Genomic DNA, 25249 nt, shown 5'->3' with positions numbered 1-25249 from the left:
TGAATAATTGAAACCAAAGGTCATATCAGTGTTCCAGATGCCTGAGCACTTCATGTGAGAGGCTCTGGGGTGTTCGGGATGAAAATTCTCGTAACAATGGTCTTTCTGTTTTGCTGGTTTCCAAAGACCATCCCAGTATCCTGGGGTCACTGTCCTAGGAAGCTCACACGATATTGGCACACTGAGAAGGGTCCCAAGGGATAGCATTTATGGGTCCCTTCTGCCCCTGGGAAGTGAGTAGGCTACCGCCAGATGCTGTCATGGAAGGGGGACTCTCTTTCCATCCTTGCAGTGGAAGTTCCTGGCAGGGAGCCTGGGAGCATCCGTACTCGAACGGAAGTGAGGAGCACCATGACCTCTGGGTGAAATATGTTGATGACTTTCTGGACTGTCTAAAAAATGTCAACGTCCAGGAATGGTATTTTTATTTTCTGCCTTCTCTTTGGGACTTGGGTTTCACTAAAGCATTTTTTTGTCCACGTTTCCTTTATTAAATTCGCAAGATAGACTAGAATCAGAATATACGGTTTTGGCTTGAAATGCTCCTGAAAGGACCAAAGAAATGGGCATGAAAGTACCTCGGGTTCCATCTGGGCTGTGTGCTGGGTGGGGAGAGTGGGGCTCACTGAAACAATAGTGATTTTTTTCCAATGAAAGTTGAAAAAAAGAAAAAAAATATTGAACAAAACAAAGAAAAATAGAGGAAGCTCATATTTGTACTTTCTGAAGAGAGCTGGCCTTAGGATTCTCTTAAGCATTTCTGTTGGGGAAGAATTTTTATTCTGGTTTTGTGTGTGTGTGTGTGTGTGTGTGTGTTTTCTTTACTTTAAATCATTTTCACCCTTAAGAGATAATTAGCCAAATGCACTAAACAGCTAAGGCTGCGTAAGTCATGTCGCTATTTCCCACTGTCCGGGCCCTTTCCCGAGCACTTCCTCTCCAAAGCTTCCGTCGTGGACTTCCTACCATCCTGATCTGACATTGATGACCTTTTGCCATTTACCATTGGCCTGCACACCACATCCCCCACCCCCGCTCTTTGAAACCTCAGAACACTGTGGTCTTTTCAAAGGCCCCATCCTGTGGCCGGACTGGTTCTGCGCTTGGCTTGCCATCTTAGCTGCACCCTCACTTGCCCTGTGAGTCGGATCTCTGTGCCTTACCTCACGCAAAGCCCGCGCCACAACCCCAGGCCAAGTCTGCGCCATCCTCTTCAAGCCCATTCAAGCTTCTGGTGTTGCTTCTATCACATGGCTGCCGCCCGCTAGATGGGGGCCTGTGATCTCATCCCCCTTTGTCCCCAGCTGAGAGCTTGGCACAGAGAAGGCCACCGAACACACAGTCATGAAGCCGACTTGCCGATGGGCTTGGGACTCAGGATCAGAGAGTAGTGCACCAACTTGCAGGTGAAAATGCTCTAAGTGCAGACATGCTAATGGGAAGCCAAGGGTGCTGGTGGGGTGGTCAGCCAGCAAACACACACAGCCAGAACAAAAGCCAGCAGGCCAGCTGCAGCCAGGCTGTGGGGCATGGAGCTCACTGCCCAGACGGGAAGTGGGTGAGGAGCGGGGAAAGTCGCGTGTAGTTCAGGGCATCGGGACCAGGGAGAGGATGCAGCCTGCTGGAGGGAGATCAGAGAGAAGCAGCCGCGTGATTAATGGGACGGAGGGACTGACTCATGCGGAAAGATTAAAGCGCTCTGCGGAGCTGGGGTACAGACCGAGAGGGGCAGATGATAGCAGACTGCAAGAATGTGCGATGCCTAAACACCCAGGAGGGAGCAGCTAGCTGCACCAGGGAGGTGAGAATGGGGCTGGCTGCGTCAGAGAATGGGGGGCACTCAGAAAGGGCACAGGGGGCACTGCCAGGCACTCAGCAAATGGTGGTGGGCCGGGGCGGCTCGGAGCTGTCGAATGAGAAACACCATGGAAAGGTCTTTGTGGGTGCCTCTCGGGAAACCTCTGCTTCTATCCTGGAGGGTCCCGAAGCCTGCCGTAGCTCTTGACCTTGGCCCTCAGAGGTGGCCTTAGAATTACTCTGTCAGCTCGGGAAGTTGCAGAGAGAGGCATGCGGAGGAAGAAACTCATTGCCTCCCTCCGCTCAATACCAGTGACTGGATGTCACATTGAGTTCGAGGTCCCTCTGCCCTGAAGTCCATCTTCTGCCTCCCCTCCCGTTGGTAGAACCAGACACACTCATTCCAGGCCCCTTCCTCAGCCCAGGGCAGGCCCTCACTGCTTGCTGGTGGGTCCAGGAGGATCCCAGCCCGCAGCCTGGTTCACAGCTTCCAGGCCTGGCTCATCCCCAACAGGCACACGCCGGCAGGCATTTGGGAAGACAAGATTTATTCGAAACAGCAGAAAACAGCCTCCTACTCCTAAATCGGCGTCTCCCGGGCTTTCTCTGAAACTTTCTGCAGGGCCAGGAAGGACCAGCCGTGCCGCAGTGACGAAGCGGTCCACGTGGCAGTAGGTTGAGAGCCACTTCGCTAAGGCTCCGGAGCGGCCGCGTTCCGCCCTGGCTGCACATTCCAGGCACCTGCGTGCTTCTTTCACACTGCTCACGCCTAGGTGCCTCCCCCAGAACTTCTGAGGTAAACGGTCTTGGCACGCGGAGGGAAGGCTCCCAGCAGCAGTCCTCTCCCTTTCAGCTCCCCAGCGTTCTGCTGTGCCGAGCGCGGCCACTGGAAAGCCTTGGTTGGGGTGTGATGACAGCCCCTCCTCCGCCACCCTCTGGAACTCTGACTGCAGTATCGCCTAAAAGGTTTTTAAGAAGCAACACTTCCTGATGCATCCCCTGTGTGCTCTGCATCTTGCTGGGGGACCGGGATCCAGTGCGGAGCATGAATAGGTCCCTCTTGGGGGGCACCTTATGGTCCTGAGGGCAGAAGACACTTGGGGCAAAGTAGGACAGGCCCAGGGCCTGAAATGGCACCTTGCAGACACTCCCCATTCTGCATGTTGCAACCAGGCTTGGTTGTCGCCTTGTCCTCCCTGGTCTGAAGTCCAAAGACCACAGGGGGTGCCAAGGACATGCCCCCGTCAACGTGTCTCCCAGGACTTCCTTCAACCATTCCTTTAGGAAATGAGAATACACTTGATCGCTCAGCCCAAGACCTTCCTGAATCATCAGGTTCCTAAAACCAGCCAAGCAATGATCAGGGTATTCCACTGGGTGGTGACGTGCAAGTTTTGAAGAGTACTGAATAAATGTTTATTTTTTTATAATTGTGTATTTCTTTTGATGGACATTAATCCTTAGTTTGAAGATACTTTAGGTGTTTAAGTACGAGGAAAAAGCATGGAAATATACAGAACAATACTGGTGGTGTGTACATATAGCGAAAATTGGAAAGGTCACGTGCAATGGGTTGAGCTTTGCAGAACCGTGCTGGGGCAAAGAGCGTCCCACATGAGCTCAGTGATTCGTGCACAGTCTCGTTCCTTCTTTCCAAGCTCCTCTGAAGTTATCTCACCATCTGATGAGCAGTTTGCCCCAACTTGAGCACTTCCTGAGATGGTTTCAAGAGTTGCATCATCTTGCTTCATGGAGAGAAATAGCGCGAGCTTGTTCCTATCACAATTCTGAGGTTGTACCAAATGCCGCTCTCTAAAGTTCTGAGTCACTATCTTAGCTTGTTCCCTTTCTGTGTGTTTCTCTCACAGTGTGTCACAGACAAACAGAATGGTATCATGCCTTCAGGGTGAGGAGAGAAGATCGTTGAGACATGGGTACTGGGAGCCAGTTCAACGAAGTCACATCATAGCAAAGTGACTCACTGCTGAATACTGGCCTCCTGACGACTGCTTTTCTAACTTTCTATCTCAAGAACACATGCATATTCTACATTTTAGATGGCAATACCTGCAACAAATCTCAAAAGAAAGTGATCTGCTGAATGTCCTTTTTCCCCCCATTCTTGTTTTTAGCTTGTGTTGGGAATGAGGATGATCACAAGTGTATGAATTTTAGACACTGCAAGTAATGGCCCTCCAAAGAGCCATCTGCATTGCGCTCAGCCTGTTCTAGCTCAGGAGTTCTGTGAGGACAGGTGGCCTTGAGAATTCCTTACCTGAAAGGTAGCACGTCCTATGTATGCTTCACTGTAAATTTAGTTTTTAAGTGTTCTTATCTTCTGTGTTCACATTAGCTTCTTGCCAGGATGGATAATTTTCAATGGGAATCTTCAATAATTGTGTAAAGGGATCTCTAACACCTTGTTTAATTTATAATTTGTCCCAGCTGTAGGCATTCAGATGAAACTTGAATTTTTCCAAAGGAAGTTCTGGACTGCCAGCAGACAGGTAAGTTATAATCAGCCCATGGAGGCATTAGCCACGCTGTTATTATACAGGTGTGCACACCGGGTACCCGGGGCCTGCAAGGGCCAGATTTCCCATGAGTGTTTGTAAAGTGAGCTGCCGGCTGCTCAGATTACCTTTCAGTTCACTGCAGAATAAAGGGCTGTCAGCACGTCAGACACCACATGCTGGGGAAGCAGGGGATTTGCTCCTCCAAACAATTTTAATTGTGAGATCAAGATAGTGCCTTCCAGAGGAGAAGTCCTTTTTTGTTTTGTTTTGTTTTAAATATTGAAGACTTTTAAGAACATCCCTCGTGACTTTTTTTTCTAATCTCGTGAGGCCCAGTTATTTATTTGTTAGTCTCTTTTTTTTGCACCTTTGAAGGCCTTTGCAGAGCTAAATTTGACCAAGCATGCATCTGCCTTCTTTGGCCAGAGGGCTTCTCCGTCTTGGAGAATCTGGGTTCTGTTCTCTGGACTAAGTCATCTCAGGGGTATTGTTTAGTAATTCAGCACAAATGGCGACACATAAATCGCCTTTGTCTGCCCAATTCTGAATATTGGAATGTCACATCATTTCTTAAATGAAGATACTGTGGGATGTGATTTGCAAGAACACAGCAGTTGGAAGTCCCTGGAGATTAAGGGAGTTAAAATTAAATAATTACATAATTTCATATCTTGCCCCTTGAAGCTTTGAGCTCTTAGGAATATTAATTTTATTGACATGTCAATTTTAAATGACAACACAAAACAGATAAGTCAAAATGAAAAAGAGCCGGGTTCCGGAAGAATTGTCTTTTACGTCACCATTTGGGGTTGGCATTGCTCCTAGAGAGGGCGGGTGAGACCCCCACGGAGCCCGCGATCCGGGTGAGATTTGGAGTTGGCAGCACAGGCGAGGACTTTGATAGCTTGCCCTTGGGTGGCTAAGCGGCGGTCAGAAGGCGCTGGGACGGATGTCGAGTAATGGGTCTTCCCTGCTTGCCCCGCCCCGCAGTGCGCCTCTCTGGATGGCCGGTGCCCCATCAGCTGCGAGGACGAGGTAGGACGGCCCCGGGGCCCCGGTTCTGTCCTGGCCCCTCTGCCGGAGGGACTGTGGCTGTAAACCCAGAGCTGGTCAGCCACATTGCTCCCCACCAGGCTCCAAATCCCAGGAGCACCTGCTTTGTCTCTTTCTTTGATTTGCTCCCCCGAGTCCGACAGTTCATGAAAGCTGGTGAAATGCCCTTTAAATGCTCCGTGGACAGCAGTTTGGGGATTTGGGCATTTTATAGGAATCACTGCTATTTGAAGCACACATTACAATCCTCAAAGCCTTTTCTCCACAAGTTATCTCCCCGTCCTGGTGAACAAACCAGTGAAATGGCCAAGCAAGGCATGACTGTCCCAGTTTACGGAGGGGGAAACTGAGCACCAGAGAAATTAAATGGCTTGCTCGATCTCAGATAATAAATGAGCTGAAAATCTAGGGGCTGAAAACTCAGAATTCTTCATTCTAGCTTCACATTTCCCTCCTACATCTCCCTATCTCTCTCTCCCTTCCTTTCTCTTTATCTCTCTGTCTCTCTCTGTCTCTCTCTCTCTCTCTCACACACACACACACACACACACACACACACTTTTTGGGAGCAGGAATTTGAATCCCACTCTTGAGTAACAGAAGAAAAGAACTGCCCCATTGCCATGCACCTTCCCATGAGGCTCACGTCTGCACAGCCTTCAGTCCTGCATGCCTCTGCCCCGCGTGTACGAGCAGGCAGGTGTGGGGGGACCATGCCTCTCGCCTCTCATAGCCTTTCCCCACGTGAGCTAAAACATTAGTCAACACATAAACTGGAACTTGCAAATAATCATATATTTATATGCCTTCTGGTCACCACAGGGATTAAAGAAATCCTGATCAAACAGTTTCAACACAGGAAACCTATTAGAAGTATATTTCAAAAAAGTGGGCAAAGGAAAAACGTGCAGAGAGCTAGAAAAGGGAGTGCAAGATGAAGAAGTTAAAATACAAAATGCTCAATCGTTAGAGGCCTGGCTACCATTTCAAAAAAAAATCATAATTATTGTATGAGTCAGTATCCAAAAAGTAAGAGATGATCAAGCAGCTTTTCAGCAGAAGCCCAGCTTTTTCTGATCATTAGATCAGAAATCATTTTCCCTCAGGAAAGAGCATCGTGTGCTGCCTCAGGACTAACGCCCCTCCAGCCGGTGTGGGATGGCGCTCATAGGATAGTCAGTGGCCCCACACCTCTCCTCTGGCTCGGAGACACCTATTAGCACATTGGGGTGCTCAGCCACAGACACCACAGCTCCCTGACAATGTGGATTAATCAGCATCACTAGGTCCTCCGCTCGCAGAGTCAGTTCAGGTACTGCCAATAGGTGGTAAGAGAACCGAGGGCCCTGGGTGGTTAGCTGGGGGGCTGGCTGTGAGGATAGTTGGTTGATTGGTAGCTGCATGTTTGGTTGGATGGACAGATGAGTAGTTGGGGTAAACAGTCTGATGAATAAAGCCAGAGGCAGTCATCTTCCGGCAAGCCCCTGCCTGGGTGCATCCTCACGTATAAAACAAGGGAGAAATGGATCCCACGTAGAGTCAGAAACATCCAGTACCTGGTTCTTGTTCCAGCACTGGTTTCACGGGTAGTGTAGCCCGGTGGTTCGAGGCACAGGCTATGGAGTTAGAATAACTAGCTTCAAACTGTGACTCTGACAGTAGCAGGCCACTCGTCCCTGGGCACGCTTCTGAGCCATTCCATGCCTCGGTTTTCTCTATAATGGGGATGGAAATCTCCACCTTGCAGGGCAATGGAATGATCGAGATAACCTGAAAAGCACATGTACAGCTCCTGGCAGATGGGAGGCCCTCATGTTAGCTGTACCCCAAAAATGTCTGCAGACTTTTTCTTTTCCCTAGGGTAATGGTTCGCCTAACACCTCAGACAGCAATGGCCCAGGCAGGTTAGGCAGCTGACGATATCCCCTGAGCACTGTAGGCACAAGGCTTATGCTCAAGGTCTCCTTCGGCAGTCACCTGGATAAGCCCCTTCTCAACTGTCATGGAAAAAGGCTCACAGACTTTGGAAATGAAGCACTGAATTTGCTCTGACTTCTGCACTTGATCTGGTGCTCAAAGGTTCTCCTTGGGCGCTTTGAAATTGTCATCCATTTCCCATTTTGACTCTAAGTTTTGACTTCAGACAACCAGTTGGCACAGTTTTGAATGGAAAAGCCAGCCCTGCCTCCCCACCCACACCCCTCCACCCTTGCAACAGACTCTTTCCATGTGTCATCTCCTTTCGTGGCTTTTAATTAAGCCTTGGGGACCATGCCCCACCCTGCTCCCCTAACTGCCCTCAGCTGGCCAGGTCCCCACCAAGAGCAGCCATGGGGGCCCGTTTCATTCACATGCTTCTCCTCTGCACTCAGGACCCAGCCTGACCCCTTCAGGCTTATGGGACACGCTGTGCTCGGGACCCGCTCCAGCACCCATCCCCCCTTCATTGGATTCTCTCTTTGTTTCAGTGTCTATATCTACAAAATGAGGGTCATAACATTCAAATAAACAAAGATAGGGATCTGACTAATATTGCCCATGGTAGGCTGGCTAAAATACACTGGAGTACACTGCAGTCCAAAGAAATCTGTACAGTGCTGGAAACTTCCAAAAGCCTAATAGCTAGCCACAGGTATGCACAAGAGCGCTGGCAATGTGACTAGGGTGACCGACGAACTGGATTTTTTATTTTATTTAACTCAGATCTGCACGTAGCTAGTGGCTGCCTAGTCATAAAGGATCTACCTTAATAACGGGTGTATCCTTCTGACCAATTCACTGCCAGACTTTCATGCCCACCTAAAACAACACCAGGGACTGCAGTCCCTGCCTGCCCTGCCCTGGTCTGACACTAGGCAGACTTTTTAGCTCAGGGTAAAGATATGTTACAAATTAAATGCTGCAATAGGTAGGTAAAGCTGCAATAAATAGAAACTGAGTTACATCAAGGACGGAATGAAACCTTAGGTTTAAACGCCACAGCACTATAATTAAAACTTAGCCTGTAGCAAATCATTGACTTGAGATTAAAGTAGTGTGGGGGAAGCAGAGGTTGGGGTTTGCCCTGCTTTCTACAGTTTATAAGGCTGAGCTACCAAAAGCTAACAGCCCTGCCCCTAAATCCAGCTCCCAATTAAAAACACAGTTTGAAAACCTTTAGGAGGCCTAAGGGTCCCTTTTAACAGAAGTCTGCCCCTTCCCCCGACCTAAGTCTATGAACAAATTAAAAAATATTACCTGGTCCCCTGATGGTCTTCTGAGCTGACACAGTGATTTCATTAATACATCATTAAGGTAATGACATTGTGCTGGCATTTTGCTTTCAAAACAAGCTGCGCTTCAGCCTCTGTGAATACAGGCCTGGGGGCCTCTGAATACTGTGTTCCTGGAAAATATTATTCAGGCCATAGAAAGAGCAAAAAGGAAGGCAAACTGCAATTAATAATTTTGTGAATTATATTCTCTTTATCCTAATCTGGGGCATTCAAAGCTTGCTTGGTGCTTTATTTATTTTTGTTTGGTGGTTTTGTAAAGTAAACACAAGGGTTAGCTTAACCATGGCCTCAACTCGCAGAGCTAGAAGGCGTTTCCCATCCCCCACAAACAACCTAAAATGGGTTTCTCTCGGCCTGGCAGAACATCATGTCAAAGAAGTCTGAGAATCCAGGGTTGAAACGGTGGCATTTTTGTTTTCTAGACTGTGAACTGTTACCTCATAGACAATAATGGATTTATTCTGGTGTCTGAAGACTACACGCAGGTGAGTGAGACATTTTTGCTGCCTCAAAGTAAGGAGCTCAGAACGTGCTGGGCTCTGGAGGTGGGGGACAGACCTGGGTGTGAGAACTTTGAGACAATGATCTTTATATGTAAGAGGTAATAGCAGGACATTATAAAACCTTATTTCCCTCCTTCTAAACATGCTCCAGGCCCCTTCTCCACAGGTCCCAAAGCATTTTTACCTCCCAGCTGGGGGGTGTGGGGTATAGGCAGAGCCCGGGTTTGCTCCACCCCTCATTCAAAGTTCACTTTATACAACTCTTCGCCTCAAGGGTAGAGGTGCCTTAGAGAGTTTGGACAATTTAAAGGAGGTTTCCTCCTTTTGAAATTTCGATTTTCTTTTATCTTCTTATAAATATATGTGTGTGTCTATATATTATATATAACATTATATATAATATATATATTCCAATATAATTATTCTTCATGCTTTTCTTTCTGGTTTCTGCCTTTTCAAAATTAGTCATCTGAGTCCAGGGATTAACTTCAGCCCTAAACCACAGGGATCTAGAGGTGGTTGAAGAATGTGCGTCCTTTGAAGGAGCCGTGTGCGGGGTGGGGACAGGAGGGAACGAGACCGAAAGAGACCAGGCTCCAGGGCTGGGCACAGAAACCTCCACTGTGTTTGGAAATCAGAATAAGAGTTCAGGTCCACAGCATCGTGACACAAAAACAGAGATTGTTCCTTTAAAGCTGAAAATCAGAATTTTTCCTGCAATCTGCAATTAGCCTGCTAACCGAAGGTAACATGCAGGCGAGTGTAGCTGTACGGGGTCCCTGAGGAGCACCCCGTGAGGGCAGATGGTGTCTGGTGTGAGCTCTCTTCAGTAACTGGCTCTGGGGTCCTGAGCACATCGCCCATTGAGCCTCCTGGCGGGCTCTCTGCAAGGAGGTGATCGACCCCAGGAGGCTTCTTGCGACCCCACTAGTGGAGGACTCTAATGTTTTCCAATGAAGTCTCATCAAATCATTTGAAATTCCTTAGTAGTCAACAGTATGACAGGCCTATTAATGCCTAATAAATTAGTTCATTGTCTATAAGTGTGGCCCACTGGGGCCTGAACTTAATGGCTGGTGAATTCATAAGCACAGGCTCCAGGCAGCAGGTGGGATTGTGCTTCAGTTTCCCCTTATCTGAGAATTTATGGGGCTTTTAAGTGCATGTTTCCTGGGTGACCAGTGGAGATGTGAGCTGCCCATATGCGGAGTGGACGCTGCCCAGCGGAGGGGCGTTAGATGGGGGTGGACATGAGAAGCAAGGCTGGGCTCTGGGGGGGCAGGAAGTCTGTAGGCTGCCTGGCTGGGAGGAGAGGCTCCAAGACCTTCAGGAACCGAGCCCAGGAACCCGGACCGATCACCTGTGAGAGCTCTGTCCTCCCACCTTCCTCGTGGGGAGCTGCGATGGGGCCGGTCATGGGGGAGGAAGGGCCCCTCTTACCTAGCGGTTCCTGCTCTTGCCCTGCCAGGAATGGGCCTGCAGCGCCCCCGGGGCCTGTGGCCCACTCACCTGGGCTTCTTTGTCCTTGTCTGGCTTCCTGTGCCACAATCAGGCTGATTCGTCTGCCTCTGACGACGGACCGGCCGCACAGACACGCCTGCAACACAATGTCCCCTCGCCCCTGGTGGCAGCACACGCCCACGGCTTGTGCCAGGCACCAGGGGTCCCTGGAGTGAAGAAGGCAGTGCTTGACAGTCAACGAAATGTCATCCCCTCTTCCCCACCCTCTGTTTCTCGGCCTTTTGGCAAGGCTGGGTATGCCTTTCTGCCTAAAAACTCCCAGGAGCACAGGGAGGTGGCTCCATTGTAATGGAACCAGAGCTCGCTACTACAGAGCCTGCGGACGTGTTAGTCGGGCTCTTACGTAGGGCCCTCCCCCTGCGCTCAGGCAAGCTGTAAGTCCTCGGACACCTGCAGCAGGGATGGGTCTGGTCCTCGCTGCCTGATGCCAGGGTGTTGGCAGGGGGAGGCTGGTGCCCCATGCACCCCAGGGGGGCCCTGATGACAGCGGTTCCAGGAGCTTGGAGGGAAGCTCGAGGAGCGAATCCTTCCTTCCACCACTCAGAGCTGGCAGATCTCAGCCAGTGCCAAGAACCAGACTTGAAAAGGCACCAGCCCATGGGTGCGGAAGGGCCGCTCAGCCTTACGGTCTCTGAGGGCAGCTGGGTAGAAGTCCGACTGGCCACACTCCCTCCTCCCGGAACTGGACTGTCCTGTTCTTGTTCAGCCTATGAACTGCCTGTGGCCAAAATGAGGGTGTTCCTCAGAAAGGGATTTTGAGAAAGGATGCATTTTCCACAGTAGGAAACTTACAGGGCCCGTGGAGAGGACTGCTCTGTTCCTCTAAATAGGTCACCCAGGAATCATAAACCATGCCTTTTGTTACTGCTTGGGGAGCGCTTCCCCAGCCAGTTTCTGTCTGCATGAAGTAGTGTTTTAGCCACACGGGATTGCGTGCAGATTAATGCTCACTCCACTGAGCACACTGCACTGGCGTGGTGTGCATGCATGCGTGTGCAGCCCGCATGTGCTCACGGTTTGAATTCCAGCTCTGAGAGTGTCACGCAATGCCACCCCTCCGCCCCTGCCATGTGCTGTGGATCATTCACACCCACTCGCTTGTTTGCTCTGTAATCCCTCACTTCTGAGGACCAACCAGTAAGACCTTTCCCACTTTTATGTAACAGTAGTCCTAAAATCCTGCCCTTGCCCCGTTAGCTCCAGGACCCAGGCTGCATCCGCTTTTACACTTGTCAGGTGTCCGGGCCCATCATTCATCCACACTTCCTCTCCTTCTCCGCAGACTGGAGACTTCTTTGGTGAGATCGAGGGAGCTGTGATGAACAAACTGCTAACAATGGGCTCCTTCAAAAGGTAAGGGTCTGACGGTCCCCTGCGGCCCCCCAAAAAAGCTGGCCTAAATAAAATAAAACGAACCAAGGTCGAGTAAAGTGAGCCCAGACCCGACCCCTGGGCTGGTTTGCGCTTGTGTTCCTGCCCCTGAAGATCTCGCTGAAATCCGACGCCTCTTGCATGAGTGCCAGTCTTGGAAACTCAGCCCACAAAGAGTTTCCTGTTCGCCCAGCGTGGAGTTTATTGGAGGCCAGTATTGCCGTCGGAGTCTGCACAGGGGCACGATCCTATCAGTCTCAAGCAAAGAGCTGCAAAGAATCAGAAACATTTTCAGCGGCCAAAAGGAGTGTATTTTGTCTCACATTGACAACCTGGGAAGCTTCTAGAAATCTGCAGCCCGGGGATGGCATGTGAGACTTAGAGACTTGGTGCTATTCTTTTAGAAAATCACCTGCAGGGTCTCAAAATCTGCTCTGGCATGGTGGTAAGTTGAAATCTGTTGCTGGAAGGAAACCCAGATGGTGCCAACGCCCACTGGTGACAAGCCGGAGCCAACCGGTTCGTGACAGTTCTCGTGACCTCCAGGGAAGCCTGGGCGTGACAGCATCCTCAGGGCCACGCCCCTTCCGGGCAGGCGCAGCCTATGGGGGAAGCCGTCACCCCACAAGAGCAGGGTGCCGGGAAGGTCCCCCGGGGACCACCAACCTGCTCCCTTCCCTTGGCCTCCGAGGAAATGGCAATCTGGAAGTGGTGCTTTCCTGGGCACCATGGCTGCTGTTAAACTCATAATAGCAAGAAATCCAAGGATGGCCCTCAGCCCACCTGTGAGAACCATTGCACGTGGCTGCCAGTGGGAAAGGCAAGTCTCTAATTTATGACTCCCCTGCAGCTGAATGGCCAGGAAGTGTTAGCTCAGGAAATCTTGGACTTTTAAACCAGTCAACAAGACCAACTGAGCGCCGTGCTGAAAGCAGGGAATTCAAAAATGATGACCCAATTTTTGAGATTCCAAAGCTTGTTTGTGCCAGAAGAGGGGAAAAAAATGATATTAGGAATTGGCGTGACTCCAGCCCTTCTGCAGCCCCTGACACGCTCCCCTGCTCCCCGCCTGCCTGCAGTAGAGGGCTCACTCCTACTTAGTCCCCTTTTGAAAAGTCAAGTGCAGCTTTTCCCCTTCTTACTGAGGCGTCCCTGTGCACATGCGTGAGCACCCTGGAGCCGGGCTTGGGTGGCTGCGGGGTTTTCTATGACTTGTTACAGCTTCCCAGGGATTTGCCTGCCATCCAGGGCACTGTGAATTCTTCGTATCTTTATGTGGATGTGTGCATTTGTATCGTGTTAGCTTGTTTTCAACTTGGTGCGGTGGGGAGATGAAAATGAGAATAATCTCACACGTGTTTCTCATTTGAAAGCATATTTTTCAACCTCTTCAACTGAACCATTTTTTTCCTTTTCTCTCTGGGATATTTCTTCCCAACAGTTGGGTGGGGGAAAGAGAATGGTGGTAGTGGAATTTTAAATTCCTAGTCTTCTCCTTGATGTGGGTGAAGTAGGGTGAGCATGAATCTAGAACTTTCTCTTACTATGAGAGGAGCTGAGGTATTTGAGAACCAGGCAGGGCTGGGGCCTTTGCTCAGTTTTCACCGTGACTGTTGTCATCTGGGAGTGAGTCGACAACCCTCTGGGCCTTGAAGGGGCCCCTCACCAGGGTCAGCAGTGCAATGAGGGCTTGGGTTGCAGAATCAGATGGACCGGGTTCAGATCCGGGCTCTGACAGTCACTAGCTGCATGACTTAGACTCAGTCAGGTTACCTCTCCAGCTTTGGTTTCCTTCCATGGAAAATGAAGAGGATCATAATAATTACTTCCATGGGTTGCTGTCAGAGTTAATGAGACAATGAAGCATAAAGTGCCCCCACGGTGCCTGGCATATATTAAGGAGTCAGTAATTGCTGCTGCTGTGAGCTTTGTTGCCAGGGACCCTGCTCAGCCTTGGCATTTCCTGTGCCCGGCAGCAGGTGACGCTTCTCCTGCGTGCACACATCTCACAATGCCTGGTGAGGGGGTCTCTGGGGCTGGGGACCTGCAGTCCTTAGGACAGACATCTGCTGCCTTTGCCCTTCCTGGCATGCAGTGTTCCCTCGGACTATAATGAGGACAGTCCTTTCATTCAGAGAAGATGTGTGTTTCAGAAGCCCTGAACAGATGTGGCCGAAACTGACCCACAGCGCTCTGAGACAGAGACCGTGCCTTGTGCTACGTTGAACCTACCCCCAAAAACAGTGAAGCATGGTTGGCATGAACCTAGAATCCACAGTTCTGCACGCAGGCTGAGTTGCTTTGGCGACATGATTGAGCCCAGGTGAAGCTCAGGATCGCCTCTGTGAGCTGACCTCTTATTTTTGGCATCTTGAACAGAGCCAGGATGGCATAGAGTTTCTTGATTTGATCTGTTTATACCCAGTTGTAAAGAAGTGGCTTTCATATACAAGAACACTACAGACCGTCTTCTCCAGGAAGACAGAGCTCCATAAAGAACATCATCGACCTCTATCAGCCTCCCTTTCATCTCTCTCCCGGTCCACATTTGCTGCCTCTGTCTCTAAAGCAACATATCTGAGTATCTCTGGACTCCCCAAGGCAGTGGACCGTCTCCAGGGTTGTTTGGTTATTGACCTGGTGACCTGATGGCCTTTCTATGTAGCAGTGCCATCGGAGGGAAAAAGCATCTACTTCTGCATTTACAATGCCTTGTGGAAGAAAGGGAAGCCGTTGGCTTATGCAAACTAATTACCGACTTAAGGGAGCACCTGGTACGTCTAACCTCCTGCACCCTTTCCGACAGCTCTGTGAGGACCAGCTGCATAATTTGCAGGGCCCAGTGCAAAATGAAAACCTGGGGCCCCGTGTTCACAAAGTATTAAGAATTTCAAGACAGTGACAGCAGAGCATTAAGCAAACATGGGGCCCTCCCAAGGGGAGTGTTCTGTGTAATTACCTGGGCTACATGCTCATGAAGCAGCCCTGAGTATAAATATACCCATTTTACAGGTGGAAATAATGAAGCAAGGTTAAGAACTTACCCTAAGTCTCTGTGTAACAGAGCTGGATTCAAACATCCTGCAGTCTGAGCCCAGAGAGAATTTTCTGGCTTCCGCCCTCTACCCGGTTCTGTGTGCGAGAGCTTCGTGTGTGCACGGGGCTGCCTCTAGTTTTGTTAGAGAGGTGAAGGATCCCTGAGGAAGTTGTGGGCAAGGAGAGCTTTCAGGACGGGAGGGCGGCTGGGTGAGGAGATGGCCCCGATTTCTTTTCGCTGAAGGCGATGATCGTGAAGCCAGGCCATGGTCCCAGGCTCATCGTGTGTTCTCACTGGAACACCACGCGCCTGCTCAGCTTTTTGTGTTTCGAACAGAAAACTTCCAACACTTCTTTACTCATACCGTGGAAAGTCAGGGAACTCTCTGAGAAGGGCCTCCCTTAGGGCTTTGCATTTTAGCTGCTTCTCTTCTTCCCTTAAGGCCACGTCTGGGGAAGGGCCTTGCAGGCGTGTCTCCCAGCACCCACTCTCTGTGGCTTTTCTCATGGGTGGGGGCATTGCCCCTCTTACAACTACTAACAGAAAATCTGGTTTCGAAACTTTTTTTTAGAATTCACTTATACATCCCCTCCCCAACTTTGTTGCCCCCAGTGATACAAATTCAATGTCAAATACCCGGGAGAAGGAGAAACAGTAGGGAGCCAGTCGTGGGAAGGTCCTGGAGGTTCCTTCCGGAGCCCCTCTGGGACACCGGCGTGCTGCGACGGGCAGACCCCAGGCTGAGCACCGCCGTCACCGCTGTGAGGCCTTGCACGGCCTCCGTTTCTTCCTCACTGACTTACAGAGCTCAGGGGGTTGTGTGAGCATCCCTAAGACAAGATACGTGAACAGGCTTTGCAACTTGCAAAGCTCTTGCAAACAGGGGGCAATATTAGCTCTCTGATAAGAGCTCCAAGTGTCTGAGCTTGTTTGTTTGTTTGTTTTCTCCTTGAAAAAAAAAAAACCACTAATAGAGCCCAGAAGATGATTGCCACCCAGCAGTTACCTTCACGGCACAGCCTTGGGTTGGCTGGTGGGCCTGGAGAGCTATGAATGCACGCTTACGCTTGGGCTGTACCCCGAGAGATCTGTATTAAATTCCCCTGGGGATGGAACCCAGGCATTCGTGCTCTTTAAAAGCACCCCCCGCCATTCCCTCGTGCAGCTGGGGTCAAGGAATACCAAGTGAAAAGCCCCAAGCTGCCGGTCTGGGTGCTGTCCATGTCAGGCTGTCTGACCCTGGGCAACTTTAACTCACTGAATTTCAGTTTTCTCTGCAGGAAAATAGAACTCGAGGACTTATTCATATACCTGCAAGGGGGGGCTCCGTGGAATAATGCATGCTTTCACCAGACATCGTTGTGCTCTCAGCCAAGGGGTCTTCTCTTGTTCTTTGAGTATCAAATTAAGCTCGGGCAAGGAAAAAGCAGTGGGGCACACCTAGCCTTAGGCTCATGGAGAACTGGGGCTGCCTGCTAATAATTTGTTTCTGCTTTGGGAGCTCCTGGTAGTTCCTGTCTCTCTTGGCTGGGTCTTTTCTGTTTTGTTGCATTTGTTTTATGTGCTTGGGGCCACATGCCTGAGCTTTCACCCCTCCGAGGCCATTCATATTTTCCCCATGGAGCCTGGCAAATATCCTCCACACCTCGCCCCACACACAATCATTAACATAGTTGACTTGTGCAGAATTCCCAATGGCAGCTCTTTGTGCTCTTTAAATTGCCCTTCTAAAAAGGTGACATATCAAGGCTGGATTCAAGGTAGAATCCAAGGCTTGGACCATTTCTACTCCTGTGTCTATATGATGGAAATGCATTGGCTTGGTGGCGGGGACTGGAGCGCCCCTTGTCCTTGGAAATCATGTTACATTTCAGCGAATGCCCTGGCGCTGGAGTCTAGAGCATGTTAAAGGACAAGTGTGTTATGTCTGGATGGCTGCTCTCTACTGCGGACTGCCCCGCCGATGTCTAATACTCAACAATTCATGAAATGATTGTAATCCTGCTGGCCTGACCATTGCCACAGAGGTGTGCTCCGTCAGAGGTGGTGTGGTAGGGAACCAGAAGACGGATTCGCTCGGACAAGTGTGTTTCTGAGTCAAACTTTCTGGAATGCAGAGACGTGGAGATGGCAGTGGACCGCTGTTTAAAATCCTAAAGCCGCTGCTTGAGCATCCCCAATTCCAGCAATAGCTACTCTCACCTCCGTCATATCGGCAGCGTGTCTCAATGCCTGAATACCGGCTACAGACCGAGCATTATGCCAGGCAGTTCACCTGCACTGCCTTCACTGATCACCATAAAAACTCCACGAATAACCGCTATCAGGACTTCCATTTCACAAAAGAGGAACTGAAAGTGGAGGCTGCCGGCAGTTGAATAACTTGTCCAAGTTCACCCATAGTGGTGAGCGGGGGAGATGGGATTGGAACTCATGTCTCTTGGATTCCAAATCGCACACCATGTTTACCGAATCACTCTTCATCTTTTCCCAGAGCTGGAGCAGAGATATTTGTTCACAGCAGTGCTCATTTTGCTTTAAGTAATAGGAAAAGAAATTTTCTCAGTCAAACTTGGGAGTCCAGGGTATCAGTTAGTAATTGGTTCTCTTAGGAATAAAAGGAAATTCCAAAAGAACAAGGGATAAAGAACACAGGAGTGTTTTTATCTTTTGTGTGAAGGAAGTCTGAAAATACTACTTTGAGGGGCCTCATGCTGTCCTCACGGACCTACGACCATATCCTTTTTTCTCGACTTCCTCCAGGCTGGTTTTGGAACTCAAGGTCACTTCATGGCCCAAGATAGCCGCTGAGCTGTTGCTGTCATATCTGCAGCCTAGGCTGGTAGAAGGGACGATTCAGGGAGAGTCAAAAGGCCAAGTAAAAATTCTTTATGAAAATTTAATTTAATGAATACATTTTATTTATTGAAGTATTTACTCCCATATAATACTTCAGCTTAATCACATGGTCTCACCTAGCTGCAAAGGCATCTGGGAAATTTGCAAACCAAGAAGTCAGGGCTCCACTCAGCAGAAGAGGAGAATGGCCACTGAGAGACTGTGGTGGTCTCTGCCGCATCCAGCATGCGCCACCTGGCTTCAGACACCCCAAGTCCCCAAATACTGAATCTGGCTTCTTGTGATACTCACTTTGAAAATCCAGAGATGAGACTGGGGGAATCTCAACTCCTAGATTCCCCCACAGCCTCCAGGCCCAGGGCAGTCCTGAACACAAACAGAGCCACATCTAATCACCTGTCTGTGATGCCTGACCCCAGACAGCGAAAGTGGAAACACTCAGTAATACCCACTGGCATTAACCAGTAACAATAATACCAGCCAAGCCACCACACGTACGGACTGACCTGCGGAGCCTCAGTTACGTGTCTGCACAGCGCTGAGTGCATATCGTGGTGAAGCTGTTGTGGATGTAGATATGGATTCCTGAGCTTGGCAGAGCCCGAAGAGGCTCCCCCATCGTCCAAGGATCTTGCCCCAAATGGCTTTTGCTCTAACTCAATCCCCAAGCAAAAATCAGCTGTTTCCTTCTATTTTTATACTCAACGAGGCAAAGAAATGTAATCTTTTCTCTATGGGATTAATCGTGATTCCCCTTTTCTCTCTCAGTTAAACAAGTAAGGCTAACTTTCACGAAGGGGCAGGTGAATGGGCAGAGCAGCGGCCGGCCAGGTGCACGTCTGGGCACCCACGGATGCTGTCCTCTGCCCCAGGATTGAGGCAGATGCGGCCGGGAGAGCGGTCCTCTGCTAGCAGGGGGCACCCTGGTGATTCTAATGCTGGACGCCGCTTGGGCCGCCAAGGACCACGTTTGGAGGGCTCTCTGTTTCTGGGTCAGGAACTCGTTCATTCATCAAATCCCTGCTGCCTTCCAGGATGACTGGAAATTCCATTCATCCTTGAGGTTTGCAGATGACATCATCTCTCTAGTAGGTGAGTGAAGGAGGCACTCGCATTCATGGGCTAAAACTGCCAGGGACAGTCCTGCAGACCGGGAGCTTGAACGGAAATGTATTTCCGCCCAGTGCTGGAGGCAGGAAGTCCGAGATCAAGGTGTCAGGAGATGGGGCTTCCCCGGAGGCCTATCACCATGGCTTTCAGATGGACCCTCCTCCCTGCCTCTACTTCTCTTCTTGTGTCCAAATCGCCTCTACAAGGACTCAGCCACTTTGGATTGGAGCCCATGCAAAGGGCCTCACTTTACCTTAATCACTGCTTTAAAGGTCGAATTTCCAAATATAGCCACATTCTGGAACTTCACAGCATATGGGTTTTGAGGGACATGATTCATCTCCTAACATGCCCCAAATGGGCCCAGGCTGGTACTGGGCTCTGGGAGGACAAGCTGGCTTGGGAATCCCAGTTCCTCCCTGCAGGGCACAAGGCCAAGCCGAGAGGAGAAATGGGCCTGGAAGAAATAATTAGAAGTGGGCTGAATCGCACTCTAAGATTCATGGCTCTCCATGCTGGCTGCATATTAGATTTCTCCAGGGAGCTTAAAAAAATAACGGATACCAGGCGCCCCCTGCCCTCCAACCAATGAAATCTTGGGGTCAAGGGGTTGATGCCCAGCATGTATATAAATTTTTTGGAGTTCCCCAGCTGGTTCTAAGGAGCAGGTGGGGCTGAGAGTCACTGTTTTCAGCAAATGCCAACCTCCGTGCTCACAAGCGGCCTCAGGAATTAAATGTAAGTGTCCATCGCATTTTCCAGGTTGTCCTTCTGAGACCCATCCCCATGAGACCTTTGAGGAGCAGGCCAACCCTCAGGAATCCATGCTTGGGAAGGAGTTTAAATGCATAGCTTCAAAGAACAGGAGACCTAGACTGAAATCCCAGCCTCTCCACTTAGTAGAGGCAGGGAGGAGGGCACCTTGGAGCAGGTGTCACCTTCAGAGCCTTAGTTTCTTGGCTTGGAAAATGTATGCCCCTGGCACCAAAGACCATGCCTACATGGCTGGCAGAGGCTGACTGATGCTTCTTACTGTTACTGCTTCTATTACCTGGTGAGATGCCCACATGCTCGGGGGCTACAACTTTGCTCCTTTTTATGTTCCATTGTCAGCACCTGTTGATGAAAAGCACCTGGTGCTAATAGACCCTCTGCTTCATCTATAGAATGAGGGAGGCTCCTTCTTCAAGGCTCCCCGCTCAGGGTTCTGCCTACCCTGTGTGCTGGGCACCTGCCGCTGCAGCCACCTGGTGCTTGTTCTCTGCTAATGACGCACGTTCACCAATTAGATGCACTTTAGAGATCACGGGCAGAGGTCGCAAAGGCAGCAGGGCCAGCCCACGTGAACTACCTCTGCTAGGTTTATGCTGAGATCTTTAAGACCAGGGTAGTTTCTCTGAGAAGCTGCCGTGGGACGGTGTGGTGACTGACGCAGAGAGGAGAAAGCACACCTTTTGGACCTTCTCTTAGCAGTCGGATCAGCAGACAGAGCTTTTCACCCTCCTGGCTTTCTGCAGTGGACACACAAGTAAGGCTTCCCGGGACAAGCCCTTTGTTAAAATGTCCTTCGTTCCTGCTCCAGGCCCCGTGCAAGTTGCAAGTCGCCCCAGGGAACACATTTTACAGCTCAACAAAGAATACGTATTTTTACATGCTACCCTAGTAAGTCACTTTGCTTCTCATACTTCTAGATTCAAAATTGCTTAAATACATCCCACGGTGGGTCTCGATGTCAGATGCCTCCCTGTCCTGTTTTTAGGGCTGTGTTTGTGAACATTAAGCTGTTCCGAGATTGCTCTCAAGGCAAATCAGGCAGCCAAGGTGAGCTAATTCAATGAGGCATTGCAGGTAAAGGGCCTGGCCTCCTGGGCACACAGAGGTGTTTAATAAACGCTGGTCTCCCTGCTTACGAACACGCCTAATGTAGCTGGACTCATGCCTTTGAACTTCTGATTCTTAGAAGAAATACTTTCCTTGGCTGTGATTTTTATGCAGTTGGAAAGCAAAATGGCTTTAAAGTCAGAATGTCCTGGGCCTCTCCCCAGTGTGGATCACAGAGGGGTGTCCAGGCTTATTTGGCTCACTTTGAGGTTATTCTTCAGAGACCCCCATCTGCCTTCTGTCAAAGTTTCAGAGACCCGTTTGGGTGGCACAGAGATGCTGATGATAAAGTCCTGGGGCAAGTGGCTTGGCAGTGATGTCACCAGGATTTGGGCATGTTATCTGTAATAATAACCAGTCTTGGGCTGGCCACAAAGCTTGGGGCTTATCTTAGAGTCAAATAAAAGCAAGGCAATTATCATATTCCTCAACTATCATCAGCTAAGCAGTATAGGTAGCCACAAAATGGAGTTATTTAAAACAGTAACAAAATCACTTGAAAAGGGGTGATAATCTGGAAGTCTCTCTGCAACATCTAGTTAAAGCTGTCTAAGTGTGGAGAAGACAGGGCAGGCTTGGTTCGTAACCTCTTGAATGGCAATCAGATCGGAAAGCTTCCTTGTGAAATTAAAGGCAGGGGCCCTGGTCTGGAGGCTGCCCCAGAGGGGCTGAGTTTGACCCCAGCATGTAACCTAGAGCCTTCGGGAAGGATCCCAGGAGAATCCTGCACTTCCTGCCCCCTGTCCGTCGAGCACTTACCCTGGCAAGGGGCACCTACCAGCCCCACCAGCCAGTCCTGCCTGGCCCGGTGACCCCACCCCTCCGTGGAAGCCCCTCAGTGTAGGCTGAAAGTTGGTTCTGGTTATGTGACTTTATGTGGGCAGCATTTTCTGTGTCAGTCCAGTAAGACTCTGGGATGGGGCCTGGGGCTCAATCTAGACATTTCCTAGACTCCACCAGAGCCTGGGACTGAGCCCGAGGCAGGGGAGATGAATTCAACTTGACCCCCATCTAATTTGGGCTCTGCCTCTTCCTGCATGTGTGAATTGGGCACTTACTCAGGCTGGCTGAGGCTTGGTTTGGCCCTCTGTGAAGTGGGGATAGATAGAATCTATCTAGTAGGAACATAACTAAAAGAACACCTTGCCCACAGTTGCTCAGTAGAGCTCAGGGGACACCAGCTATCGTCATCCTGGCTGTGGGCTATGAAGCCCATGGAGAGAGGTCCCCATCTCCTCTTGACACCCCGGCACGGCTTCTTAGGCTGTCTTGCACTGCAGTGACCAGTGTGCATTTTATGCTGCATCATGTGGGCCTGTGAGCTGCGAAAACCAGGAGGCCTGCTCATCCCCCAGCCGATTGGGGAAGGGTTGAGTCAATTCCCACTGCATTAACCACCACCCCCATTAATAATGGCCGTGAAAGCCAGACTAATAAATTAAACCAGCAGCTACAGGCCTGCCTTCCGCTGAATGCTTCCTCTGTAGGAGACGCCGTGCTAAATGCAACCCACAGATGACCTCACCGACTCCTCACGACCACCCTATAAAGTAGCCGGTCCTCTCACCACCTTACAGGTGAAGAAACTGAGGCAGCAAGAGGATTAAACAAAAAAATTGCTTTAAGAGCCCAAAGCCCAAAAAGCACAACATTAGGCCTTCTGGTGTAAGGATCTTGCTAGCGTACTATGCAGTGTAGTCAGCGGACCTCCCCATGCCTGATTATTTACATTCAGGACATGTCTGAGTCCTTTCTTAAGTGAGAAAATGAAGCCTCAGAAGAGGGTAGACAGTCTTCTCAAGATTGCACTCCACCTGTGCCTCCCCCACCCTCTGCCCCCGGGGTCTGGTCCAAGTGCCGGGAATGACGGAGCTGTCTTCTACACAGTTGTCCTGTCTGCAGAGACAGAGCTGGGCACTCGGAGAAGGACGAAGCCAGTAACAGTTCTTGCCAAATCCTGGAAAGCCCTTCTGGGGGCACCTGCAGAAATCCCCTGGCCACGGAGGAGACTGCGGTGGGGTGGGCCGGCCGGGCACCAGCGGGAGTTGCCCACCGTGGTCTGCGCTTGGTCCCGCGGCTGGGAGAGCCAGCTGTGAACGGGAGGTTCCCGGGAGGAGCTCGCCCCGGGGCTCCCCTGAGCCAGGTGCTCGGACGCGTCACAGGCTTCACGTCTGTCTCAATAAACTCAGCTCTACTGTATCTGCTCTAAGGGGACAAGCCGGAGGACTAGGACCAGAAGCAGCATTCTGAGGGGGAGGAGGCCTGTGTGACTCGCTGGGAGAATGTGTGGCCCCTGGTTCCTGCGTGGGCTTCGCTGCCAAGGATGCCTTTGTGCTGCTGGGCAGGAGCTGGTTTCCACCTTGGTTTGGACGAGTGGCCGGCTTCCTACCTGGTGCAGAGAGATCGCTCTCGGCTTGATCCTCGTGTGTTAGAACTAACTCACCGCACTGTCGGGGGGGGGCGGGGGGAGGCACCCTGTGCCCACTGTGCAGTTGACCTGTTCACACTCAGCTGTGCCATCAGCTATTCAAGACCGAGGCAACCCGGCAAGGCGTCATGCACCCCACTTTGTCAGACAAGCGCCTGGCCCGGGCAGGGTGCTGTGCTAGCAGCTGGGGAGGCATGAAACCTCTACCAGTGGATCTGCCATGAACTGCTGTCCGGGACTCAGGCCCAGCCCAGCTCCACACGAAGCACCATCCTGCTCTAGAAAGGATCTCCTGTGGGGAGAATCCCTTTCAGTCATTTGCAAATTCGTGTGCCACAGCATGTAACCCATCCAACAGTAGCTGTTAGGACACTCCGGCTGGACTGGACGTCTGTCCCTGGGGCGGCGGGAGCAGCGGGTAGTGGCCCGGAGGGTAGGGCGGGATGCAATCCTCTCCAGGATGCTGGGTTGACTTGCTGTCAGAAACCACCATTCTCTTTTACTTTGTAACATTGATGGGGAATTAAAATACCTGGAACAATTATAAAGGAAAACACCTTGGCGTCTGAGTAAAGGTCATGGAATGAGAGCTTTATTTTCATCACCGATGGGGAAAGAATGCTCCTGTTCCATCACCTGCACTGTCTTCAGAGGTAGGAACACGCTCAGCATTGCGGTGGGAGTGGGGGGGCGTGGAAATCACAAGCACTGAGCCAGCAGACGCCCAGCACATTGGCCAAGGGCCGGTTTGTCTAGGTCACTAGGTCGCTGGGAAAGCACTAGCGCTTCACTGAGGCCGGGTCCGGCCTCCTCGGAACCCGAGGTGGCCCTTCCTAGCTCTCCTCAGCCTTTGAGATGCGACCCACACGGATTCCATCCAGTGCCCTGAGCCCAGTTCAGAGCAGCAAGTGTCCTGTGGCACATCCTGGCCCATGCACACCATCCTTGTCCAAACCAAAATGAGGGTTGCATCAAGTCGGGGGTGTTGTGGGGGAGGTCTCATCCCCGTCTCCTCATCCCAGTGCCTTTATTCCCTTGCTCTTCATGTTCCAAGCGTGGCATGATGGTGTCCCCTCCCGGACTGTGCCATGCCCCTTGTCTGTTGCCCCTGTCCCCTGCATTTCTGTGGGCTGTCTCTTCTCCACCTGATGGTGGTTTTAGTGCTATTGGTAGCCGTTCACCTGCTGCCCACATGTGGTTCCAGCATCCCATGGTCCTGTGTTTCCCCATTTAACTGAAGCTCCTCTCCATTCCTTCCTGTAGAATTACCCTTTATGACTATCAGGCCATGTGCAGGGCCAACAAGGAGAGCAGTGACAGGGCCCACGGCCTCCTGGACGTAAGTACCGCCATCACCCAGGATGGAGGTGATGCTTCTGCCTGTCTCTTTGGAGTAATCAAGTTTGTCTTTTTCCAAACAATGACTGTTCAAAAATATTTCCTGATTTTCACTGGCTAAGAAAAACCACTTCTATTTAACCCCCAAATCCAGTGATTCTATCAATGACGAACAGATCTAAAGTCTTTGATGGATTCATGCAGCAGCCCTGCTTCTGATGGATAGAAAAGGGGAGAGGTTTTGTCTCACTCTCATAAAAAATAATTTGATTGATTTCAACAGAAATCTCCCTTTTGGTTTGTTATTGAGCTGTTAGGTCATGTGTCATAGGGTCTCTACCTTAATCTTGCTGCTATTGGGTCTCCGTATCATTTTCCCCGATCTGGTTTCATTAATAATGTCACAGCTGAGGATCAATCAACATAGCTCTGGTAGCATTAGAAACTGGCTTTCAGACTGCCAGAAATTAATTGTTGTAATTTGCTCCCAGTTAAAAATATTCCCAATGTTCAAGCAATAAAAGTTTGCCCACCACAACCTGTAAACAAGGGAGAAACGG

General features: G+C 50.4%; 1 protein-coding gene across 1 annotated transcript in view; it reads left to right on the top strand.

Moving 5' to 3' along the window:
* Window positions 1-25249, top strand: part of CACNA2D3 (calcium voltage-gated channel auxiliary subunit alpha2delta 3) — a 717352-nt gene that overhangs the window by 642631 nt on the left and 49472 nt on the right. Inside the window, exons 28-32 of the mRNA XM_036878109.2 lie at window positions 4243-4304; window positions 5304-5348; window positions 9064-9126; window positions 11948-12018; window positions 24615-24690. Coding sequence (XP_036734004.2) covers window positions 4243-4304; window positions 5304-5348; window positions 9064-9126; window positions 11948-12018; window positions 24615-24690 — 317 coding nt within the window. The remainder of the gene's footprint in view (window positions 1-4242; window positions 4305-5303; window positions 5349-9063; window positions 9127-11947; window positions 12019-24614; window positions 24691-25249) is intronic.

Source organism: Manis pentadactyla, chromosome 1 (genome assembly GCF_030020395.1).
Source record: "Manis pentadactyla isolate mManPen7 chromosome 1, mManPen7.hap1, whole genome shotgun sequence".
NCBI lineage: Eukaryota > Metazoa > Chordata > Mammalia > Pholidota > Manidae > Manis > Manis pentadactyla.
Note: the sequence above shows the minus strand (reverse complement) of the source record. Positions and strands in the feature narration are given on the sequence as shown.